Source organism: Haplochromis burtoni, unplaced genomic scaffold (genome assembly GCF_018398535.1).
Source record: "Haplochromis burtoni strain Fernald_Lab_line unplaced genomic scaffold, NCSU_Asbu1 Contig_258, whole genome shotgun sequence".
In the NCBI taxonomy this organism is placed as follows: domain Eukaryota; kingdom Metazoa; phylum Chordata; class Actinopteri; order Cichliformes; family Cichlidae; genus Haplochromis; species Haplochromis burtoni.
The window spans coordinates 329,373-339,971 of NW_024582619.1; the positions used below are offsets into that span (position 1 = coordinate 329,373).

General features: G+C 40.9%; 2 protein-coding genes across 2 annotated transcripts in view; both read right to left on the minus strand.

Annotated features, from left to right (window-relative positions):
- Positions 1–1,597: 1,597 nt before the first annotated feature.
- On the minus strand, positions 1,598–6,130 carry atf4a (activating transcription factor 4a). The gene is made up of 4 exons (XM_005939440.3): positions 5,960–6,130; positions 4,835–4,996; positions 4,271–4,579; positions 1,598–3,323 (listed from the first exon to the last, which is right to left on the minus strand). The coding sequence occupies exons 2-4, from the start codon at positions 4,881–4,883 to the stop codon at positions 2,356–2,358; spliced, it is 1,326 nt and encodes a 441-aa protein (XP_005939502.1). The 5' UTR covers positions 4,884–4,996; positions 5,960–6,130; the 3' UTR covers positions 1,598–2,355.
- A 124-nt stretch (positions 6,131–6,254) lies between these two features.
- LOC102306546 (apolipoprotein L3) overlaps positions 6,255–10,599 on the minus strand; it is an 11,901-nt gene continuing 7,556 nt past the window's right edge. Inside the window, exons 4-9 of the mRNA XM_005939438.3 lie at positions 10,410–10,502; positions 10,279–10,318; positions 10,133–10,184; positions 8,848–8,977; positions 8,585–8,773; positions 6,255–8,236 (exon numbers count right to left, since the gene is read on the minus strand). Of these exons, the coding sequence (XP_005939500.1) occupies positions 7,814–8,236; positions 8,585–8,773; positions 8,848–8,977; positions 10,133–10,184; positions 10,279–10,318; positions 10,410–10,502 (927 nt within the window). The 3' untranslated portion in view covers positions 6,255–7,813. The remainder of the gene's footprint in view (positions 8,237–8,584; positions 8,774–8,847; positions 8,978–10,132; positions 10,185–10,278; positions 10,319–10,409; positions 10,503–10,599) is intronic.

The following is a 10,599-nucleotide window of genomic DNA, read 5'->3' on the forward strand; positions in this document are numbered from 1 at the left end:
TCTCTCTCCTCCAAGTCTCTGTTAGTACATGACTTAATAATTGATCAACAAATTGATTTACTCTGCCTTACAGAAACCTGGTTGCAGCAGGATGATATGTTAGTTTAAATGAATCAGCTGATGCTTACTGTCCACCCCAGCTGTAAAACTCAGAAACCAGTCTTACTTGTTATCATCTATCGTCCACCTGGGCCTTACACAGAGTTTCTGTCTGATTTCTCAGACTTTTTATCTGATTTAGTTCTGAGCTCAGATAAAATAATTATTGTGGGTGATTTTAACATCCATGTAGATGCTAAAAATGACAGCCTCAACATGGCATTTAATCTGTTATTAGACTCAATTGGCTTCTCTCAAAATGTAAAAGAACCCACCCACCACTTTAATCACACTCTAGATCTTGTTTTAACATATGGCATAGAAACTGAACATTTAACAGTGTTTCCTGAAAACCCTCTCCTGTCTGATCATTTCCTGATAACATTTACATTTACAATAATTGATTACACAGCGTGGAGAGTAGACTTTATCAAAGTAGATGTCTTTCTGAAAGCCTGTTTAATTTTCTCTTTTTAAATCTTTTTATGACTTGTAATCTTATGTGAGCACTTTGTGATTCTGTCTTGAAAGGTGCTAATAACATTTAAATAATTGATTTACACACGTAAGTAGACTTTATCAAAGTAGATGTCTTTCTGAAAGCGCTGTAACTAAGTTTAAGAATATAATCCACCCACTGTTATCATCTCCAATGCCCTGTACCAACACAGAGCAGAGCAGCTATCTGAACGCTACCCCAACAGAGGTCAATTATCTTGTTAATAATTTCACCTCCTCACTACGTACGACTCTGGATACTGTAGCTCCTGTGAAAACTAAGGCCTCAAATCAGAAGTACCTGACTCCGTGGTATAATTCTCAAACACGTACCTAAAGCAGATGACTCGTAATCTGGAGAGGAAATGGCTGTCACAAATCTAGAGGATCATCATTTAGCCTGGAGAAATAGTTTGCTGCTTTATAAGAAAGCCCTCCGCAAAGCCAGAACATCTTACTATTCGTCACTGATTGAAGAAAATAAGAACAACCCCAGGTTTCTCTTCAGCACTGTAGCCAGGCTGACAAAAAGTCAGAGCTCTTTTGAGCCAACCATCCCTTTAACGTTAACTAGTAATGACTTCATGAACTTCTTCACAAATAAAATTTTATCATTAGAGAAAAAATGCAATATATATTTGTGCACAACTTTTCCCAATACAAGGCACCATTTTTATTAATAACAACATTCACTTTCATAACCTTGAGTTATAAGTTCAAGTCCTAGTCTCTGGCTTAGTAATCGATCCTTACACGACTAATTTTTCATCGTCTCATTGCCTTCTGCAAATAACTCAGCATTTTTATAAACATAAATATATCAAAGGATCTGTGTTAAGATTTTATTTTTGTCACTGAAACTGGTTCATCTTAAAAATCTCATTTTTATCTACCCAATGTGTGTTTTACAGTCTGTCATATCAATTTTTCCAGAAAAGCCTGACAGACTTAACTATCAAATGTACTCTAAATAAAATAAAGACACAGATCATCACTGGAGTACTGATAGATATTTAATAGAAAAAAAGACCAGCAAAGCATTTTTTACAAGCCAAACACCAGTGCTAGGAGACAGAGCTACCAAAGATGTGATAAGATTTTATCCAGCATTAAATAATAATTAAAAAAAAAAGAAAAAAAAAAAAAAAAAAAAAAGGGAAAAATACCCACAATCTGCAAGCAAATGAGAAAATATATACATAAAAGTGAGTCGAGTGTAATATCACGGATTCATAAGTAGGCTGAGGCCCCTTACTGGAAGTCAAGATGTTAAGAAGAAGGTCAAAATAGGGTTGCATGGGGTTAGAAGGTAGTAGGAACGGGGTAGAAGTGGTGTTTAATTTTTCTGACTAAATGTATTTAAGCCCATTCGACGTCTGGTGATGAAGTGGTGCTGGAGCAAGGGGATCTCAGTCAATGAGTTACAGGTCTACAACAATACCAGGAGCTACGGTGACTCGTGCTTTGCATGCCTAGTCTACAAAGACAAACTTACACCCTGTTTTTTTGTACCAGGAATAAGACAGGGGACTGAGAGACAAGCATGTACAGATGCTTCACCTCACAAACTCCCAGCCCCCTAATCTACACTACTATAACTTCTATACGAGTTTGACTTTTTATCTGGCTATTCATTCTATTCCACCAAGTGGCAGGTTTCACGCGCAGCTCTTTTACAATTTTCTTCAATTACTAGTTTGGATTCCCTTTAAGCATGTGATCACTGAAGCAGGAACACCACTCTCACTACTTTCGTTTTTAAGCCACTGAGTTGGTCTTTACACGGCGGTGCTTTCGAACCTCTTCCATCAGGTCCTTGAGGTACTGGATCTCTCGGCTGATGGACTCTGCTTTTTCCGCCAGCTCGTGGTTCTTCTTCTCCAGCTCTTCGCACTCTTTGTGCAGCTCCTCCTGCTCAACCCTTTTCTTCTGCCGATAACGTGTGGCTGCTGTCTTGTTCTGTTCCATTTTCTTGAGCTTCTTCTCCACCCCTCTGGGAGCACCAGACACTGATTTGACCTTGGAGGTCTTTGGAGAGGTGGAAGCTTCAGATTTGGAGTAGGGTTTGGTCCTAGAGGAACCAGCTGCAGGGGGTGGGGTAGGAAGAGGAGAAGGAAGGCGCACCGGAGAACCAATGGCTGACTCAATGCCAGAGTCACTGTCGCATTCGCTTGGTGGAGAGGTTTTAACAGCTTGATCGGGGAGAGATACGAGGGAGGGCTCTTCTTTGTTTGAGAGAACCACCACAAAGTGACCAGAGGTGGGGATGGAGAGAACAATGGGGGTCGACTGAACGCTTCCACTGGGGTCTGGGATGATTGTGAGGGATGTGGTCTGCTTGTCAGCATCTAGGACATCTACTTCGCTTCCCAGCTCCAATGTGTAGACTGGAGATGGGGGAGATGGAGAGGGAGGTTCAGATTTAAGCTCATGAGCAGGAGCAACATCCGTCTTCTTGGCCTCAGCTGCCACAGGGAGAGGGAGCTCCAGAGGGGGACTGGGAATGTCGGGCAGAGGCAAACTCAGCTCAAGGCTGCTGTGTGGGACGGGGATGTTTGTGTTAAAGGGATCTAGATCCAAATCCATGGAAGAGTCCAGGGAAGCCAGGAGATCTTCAGGGGAGCTGGGAGACTCATCAGAGGAGCAGGATCCAATGAAAGACTCCAGGTCAAATTCACTCAGGTCGATTTTCTCTGACATCCAGTCCATGCCGGCAAAAGCATCATCTGCTGACAAATATTATTCATTAATACTCGCAGTTCAGAAATTTGGATCATTATTCTTACAGTGAATCATTTCCATGCCATACTCCATAAAGCTACTTATTTGTTAAATACCAGGGTTGTGAATTGTACTGGATCAATTTTTACAACCTATAAAAAAGCCGTATGACAATCTCAACACTATGTGGGTTATAGTCACGTTACTGCATATGACAGAAAAAACAATGGGCGGATGTAAATTACTGATGTGGTTACACGGTGAAAGTTGCCGTTTAAAATATTGACCCAAGATACAATATCCCAAAATATTATGAGAGCTGCTGGCTGCAAGCATCAACAAAACATACAGTGTTTATTTTTTATACATCAAATTTTCTTGAAATGTTGTGATCCAACTGTATTCAACACATGACCTCAGGCGTAAATTTGATCTCTCCCTCGTCTCACAAATACTCAAGTGAGTCTAAATCCATAAAACAAGGACTTTTACACCTTTAACTGATGCCAGGAAGAACAAAGGGCTAAATGTGTCATTTCACAATGACGTCTAACAAAACCAGATTGAGCCGGTCATTACAGCACAACTGTGAGCCACACCCGCCACTCACAAACCAATAAATGTTTGTTGCCCTACAAACATCGAGGTTTCTCACCCACTGTCTTAATGTCAGGTGTCTCAGCCTGCAAGCAAACCTCAAATACTTAACTGCCAGCGGGCCTCTCCTCTGAAATACTCGCAGCACAAGAAATACTCCCAACTTCACAGTCTAATGAGAGTGGAAGATGTAGTTTGGTCCTAAACATACTCCAATTAGTAATCTCCCATCATTTCTTTTATTTGGTTTCTAATCAGCTCAACAAGTAGTCAAATTATTTCCTTTTGAAAAATAATTTTTAAAATTTAGGACTTGCTCCCTGCTCATTAAACATGTATTTTAAGGCACGCTCACCTTTGCCATCATCTGCTCCAACGTGGGCGTCGAGCAGGTCGCCGGCACCCAGCCAAGAGAGGGACAGCGAGTCCACTCCGGCCTTGGTTCCCAGGAACGAGGAACAATGGGTGGGAGAGGGAGATGGGGAGGACAAAGACAGCGGGGAGAAAGACATAGTCTGATAAGGGGACGAGGAGGATGGATAAGTGGACAAAGAAAGGGAGGGCGAAGCTGGCGCCTTCCCCTCTAGGGAGGAGGGAGAAAGAGCTTCTTCTTCATCTTGGTCCAGAAGGGGCCCCATGGGGTCAGCCATCAGAAAGGAGGGCCCTGAGAACAAAAGATCAGCACGTCAATTTCTAATTTTGGGCATCCAATACATACAATCTGTCATTCATCCAATAACTCACTAAAACATCTAACCCATCTACAGATAATTCCATGCTGACCATATGGAACTGTACTTCATTGGCTTTAGAATTGTTGGGAATGGTATTATTATTACCAAATGTTATGCAAACAAAGCGGCACATTCAGCAGTGTTTGTACTAGTGCTCTGGCAATATGTGTCATCACAACACACACCTAAGTACAGGGCCTCCACGTCCTCCAGGGCTAGCTGGGAGAGGGTCATGGCTGCTGCTGGTCAGTGGTAGCCGTGAAAAGGTGTACAAGAACAAAGGTGAGTCGAGAGGTCCAGGTATGCTGTCGACGGCAGCAAAGCTGAAGGTGGTTGCCGGGAGAGACCTGGTTGGAGGGGAGAAAACAGAAATCATGTTAATGGGAGAAAAATAAGGAATATAACCTTGATTCTTTGATTCTCATGGAAACTAAAATGAAGTGACACATTTTATTGCAGGAAGTTGTGAAACGATATATTCAAACTTTATGAAAATTCAATGTTCAGCAGGGCCAAGTTTATTTGTAAATGCAAAGTTTCCCCAGAGCAGGTGTACTTCCTGAAACAAGCATATTGTTGACTGACAACATTGTGCAGACAATGTAGGCTTCTTTGGTGGTATGTACTAGGGTCATTAGAGGAGTTGTCATCCCCATTATGGGGGAGGGGGGGTTGCATCTAATTTTGGCTAATCCGTTCCCCTTAAGCGTCAAAGCTGTATTGATGGGAAACTCCGCCCTACACCGGGGGATAACTTTGCCTAATTTGGTCATGCATTGGCTGGCAACTCCACCCACGCCTATGAGTCACGGCGGAGATGTGGGAGGGCAAACCGCCATTTTCACAACAGAGCCATCTGCGCGAGGCGGGGAACGAGCACAGCGCGCGCCATTTTGGACGCCACGTTGCCAATATGTAACGTATACAAAACACTAAAAATGTTTATAGTATCACACTGACAACAGTGTCGCAGCCATGGAAAAAAAATTACAACTTCAAATGAGACGTCTGAAATGTTTCCAGTGCCCAAACGACGGCTCGTTAGCATGATTCACAACACAACGTAAGGGGCCGGCTCGGTCTACTTCAGCTGGTATACTGTAATTTGACACCTTAGCTCCAAACAAGGAACTAGGAATCAAAACGCACTAAAAGTTTGGGGGTTTTTTTTTTTTTTTTTTACAATAACAAATAGCCTTGATCAACAAGTTTAATAGCCAGTAACACAGTCTAGTTGACAGGTTAGTTACTACAGGAAGTGGCTATATTTTTTTCTCTTTAGAAGACTGCAAACACAAAAAATTACTTACGCCATTTTGCCAGAAAAAGCCAGTGCACTTAGCCGTTGCACTGCCGGTTTGTTGCCGCTGCAAGGTTAGCTGCCGCACGCCTCTACACTGCCATTTTGGCCCGCTAGAGATACTATGCACAAAGTGTGTTTACTTTAGGAGCTGTAGGAACGAAGAGCAGGTAGAGCCGTCGCGTGGGGATTATATAGGAACGAAGTACTACTGCGTATATCACTCCGCACCCAGCGCGAGGGCGTTTGTTCACTGTGAAACCAGCAGCGCGAGTGGGAGGTCTTCACAACAGTATTTATAACGTCAACAAAAGCGTGGCCGCTCGACTATGCTGGTTAAGTTAAACAAACGAGCCTTTTTTGTGAGTGCGATCCCTCCGCCTGACTCATGTTTATAACTGGTTGGATGAATCATAGCTTTTACAACGGACAAAGTAGATCCACAGGCTGCTGTGACGTAAAATATAGGTCAAATCCAGGATGTAAACATTGAGTATTAAGTATTTTATGGGCCTTTAGCTGTTTTACTGTTTGTAAAAAAAAACCCCATCCAAATCGCATTTTTGCAATAATATTCATTGTACTGGAGCGAAGATGTCTATTGTTTTAACTGGCCGACAGTTAATTTAGATCACAACGTGTCCCATTTTATATTTTATTCACATACAGACGGACATGATTCACTGCTTATGTCTAACACATGTAGGGTCACACCCTTGTCATTTTGAGCAGCCTCTGGTCAAACAAGCCTGGTAACTATTATTTGGACTGAACAAGACTGTGCAGACTGTAGAGCGAGGAGTCTCACTTCATACATTTCATCATAATTAATTTTTTCACCCTACATGAAGGTTTCATGTGGTTGGGATGGTTTTGTAAAGGGAAGATATTATTTTAGATGACTGTCAAAGTAGTCAGCGAGGTAAATAAAAGGCTGATTGTCACTCAAGTGCACTGTTCCTTTTTTCAAACCGAAGATAAAGATTGTTTGTACATACACTTGTTAGAGCCAGTCATAGTGTAATAAGCAAGTAATGACAATAAAGCAAACATAGATAAAAAAAAAAAAAACTCCATCCAAAGTTGAAATAGGGGTGGAAACATCAAACTTGTTCTGCAGACAGTACTGAAAGATTCAAGCTGCAGGACAGTGACTCTGAAAGTACACCTGGGTCTGGTTTGTGCTTCTCCAAAACCAGTGTCTCTTGCTATGTTTTTTGTAGTCGTTTTAATCTCACTGAGATATAGTTTGACTACATTTCTGTAATTGTAATACGTCTGTATGACCCACAGTCCGGTCTGGTACCTGAGTAGGTTTATGGAGAACATTCAAAATGTTTCATTTTAAGCTTTCAGTTAACAACCACTCACATTCGTGTGTAAATTGTTTTTAAATGTTATACGTAAAACTATACCACATATAAAGTCAAGCTAGGAATGTCAAAAGTTTACGTATTTTCAAAATGTGTACTCAGCATCAGCTGAAATGTTTTAAAAGAAGGACTACACTGCCCCCTGGTGGATGGCGTGAGTCTTTATTTAGTAGTCTTATTTTAAAAATGTCATTGGATTCAGTTTAACACGTAGCTTAAGCTGTTAGATTATCTTGAAAGAAAAAACAGCTAAAGTAAGGGAGGTTAACACAATCTCAGTTTTATACAGCATTAATAACCACATGCCATTTAAAAGAAACTGCTTGAAGTTACAATTCCTAAAGCTGCACCAAAAGCTTTGTTCTGTTTTCAAGCCTGTTGCCAAAGAAGTAATATATATACACCGATCAATAAACTTTTGTAAAAACTGAAAATTAACATTAAAAGACAACCCTAAAACAAAAGATATTCAAGTGGAGAAAAATACCCTCCTAACAATACTTTTCAAACAGTTCTTTGATTTTGATGAACTCATCCAGTCCTTTCTGGAGATCCACCATCAAGGAGCGGAGTTTCTTTGCCAACTTTGACTCAAAGCCCTTCTTCACCTTGGTTCCATCTTTTCCTTTGGTGAAGTACATATCCATGCCGAGGGCGAAGCCTTCTATCATCCCAGACGCCTTAGAGTTTGCCTCCAAGGCCGTGGCACATGCACCTCCTTGACCACAGAACTCCAGCACCTTGGAGGCCCTCTCTGACTTCACCTTTGTGTTCTCAAGCGTGATGACACCATGCTGCCTCAGCTGCTCTATGCCCTCATTAACATAAAACAATTTCTCCTGAATGCCCTTACTGAGGGACTCGTAGTCGGTAAAGATCTTCTCAATTTTCTTCTGGTCCTGGTTGCATTTCACCTGGAAAAACATGCTTCACAATTAGTTCAATACCAGAAATTCAGATAACTAGTGTGGGTAGTTTCCAGTTAGTACCCTTTATTTATTGTGATAACATAAAAACAGGGCTTTTGAGCTAGAGAGACTTTATATTGTAAAAGAAGACATTCAGCATTTTAGATTGAAGTCCTGGAACTCCAACGGTCCCCTATGACAGCAAACACTTAGACAGTGGGGAGAAGTGTTCTCGGCCAAGACACTGAAGCCCAAAAACTCAGATGCATCACTGGAGTGTGAAAGTGATAAAGAAAAGCTGTGATTGTTTTTAACAGCAGAATTTAATCAACTCAGTGCCTTAAAGACCGTCACCTTATTTGCGATGGCTGCTGATGCACCAGTAACACCGCCGGCTGCAGCCACGCCGACCCCGACAGCAGTTAGCGCCAGCGAGGCTCCCAGCGTGAACGGGGACAGGATCACCCCAGCAGCTGCTGCCACACCTCCTGCTACAGTTGTAGCGCCTCCTGTGATGCCAGCGATTTTTGTCCCCTTTGATACCTGAAAAAGAAAATGATTAAAAAGGGAACCCATGGACACAGATGTACATATAGCCATAAATATATCCACACCACCTTATCTAAGTTGTCAGCGATGGAGCCAAGCTCGTCTATTTTTTCTTTCAGCCCGCCTTGACACCCAGATGTCGTCGAGATGTAAGAATTGAAAGCTTTATGAAGATGTTCGGCTTTAACTTCTATGACCCTAGAATGTGTTATAAAAACTTTATTAATTCACCTGTAATATCAACAAAACCATTTGCATTTTAAACACACTTATTTATGATAACAGACTGTAATAACTTTGGTGATTCTCTGACTTTTCCTAAAGCAGGAAAAGCACTGCATTTATCACGGATGTCATACCACATACTGCACTTCAATGTACAATCTAAGTCTTTATTTGCTTCACGAGCTGCTTCTTTTGTTCATGGTAGATTATTTGGTGAAGCACGTGTGTCATTACTGCCTGCTGTAAGTATATCTTTTCTTAAGCAGTTAGTTTTACGTGTTTCATACTATTAAGAGTTGTTTTGTATTAAAAGTCTGCTTTTGTTTTGTTTTTTTCTCTACAGAAGTATTTGGACCAGATGGAAAGCAACACTCAGGACACTATTTGACAATGTCTGTTGCGTAAAAAAAAATCAGTGTGAATCTGCGTGTCGTTAATCATTTAAAGCAGGAGGCATGTAATGAAAGTACAGGAAAGACTCCTCCAAACAGCTCAAATCGACAACTAACCTCAGATGTGTTTAGCTGCACTATTCTGATGAATCTCATTTAGTAAAAATAAATACTTAAAAAAAAAAAAACTCTGAACGTCTAATGTTTGGTTGCTAAGGAAAATAAAATGTTCTTTGTCCATGTTTATGGAACTTATTCCTGTTTAGCTTGTTTAACTTACTTTTAGAAAGTGAAACTAGTGCTTAACAATACTGTATTCATATGTAACTAGATTAGAGGTATGAGAGTTGCGAGCACAGCCTTTTTTCTTAAAGACATTCTTTATGAAAAAAGGCTATGTGAATGGCTGGGAACTAAAGTTAGGCCTGAACTTAAACACGTGCAATCAGCCAATCAGCTGTATGGTATAAAAGAAGTGCTGTAGCCAAAGGAGTGCACGAGTAGGTTCATGACAGTACTGTCAGTCTGTCGACTCTTTGTTAAAGACTGAAGTACAACGATGTCTGAAGAGAGGAAGATGCTCACATTTGTGTGGTGTGTCTGCATGTCACTGAATTGAATTAAGCTGCATCGAAGTGAAGATGAAATTAATCCAAAGACAAACTTAGTGCCAACAAACAATCATTTTAACTATAACTACTGTTCCTACATGTAAAAGCATGGAGGAAAAACGTACACTTTTTCTGGTACTCCTTTAAGTTGGAGCTCACTGGACAGAGTTTTCCAGGCTAGAAGCAAATGACACTACAGTTCAGCAACAACAGGATACCACAAAAAACAACATCCAATTGAAATCTTTTCAAGCTGGATATTTTTACTCACGTGTTGACTCTTTGTAGGAGTTTGACAGACTCTCAGCATCCTAATTAAAGAGAGATGATTTAAAGTGACTACAACATGACAAAACAATCACTTGATATCAATTTAATGCTGTGTTTATTTTAAGTAATTACCAGGGCTTCATTTTCATCATCAAGCTGCAGTCGATGGGGTTTAGGAGGCAGTGGAGGGGGTTCACCTTTATCCTTAAAACACCGATCCAGCATCTTAGAAAAAGAGAAACAATCCATGTTCATTAGATCAACCTTGAACATGGTAATCCTGTTTGAACTGTGCACATACTTCATATGTTATCTCACATGA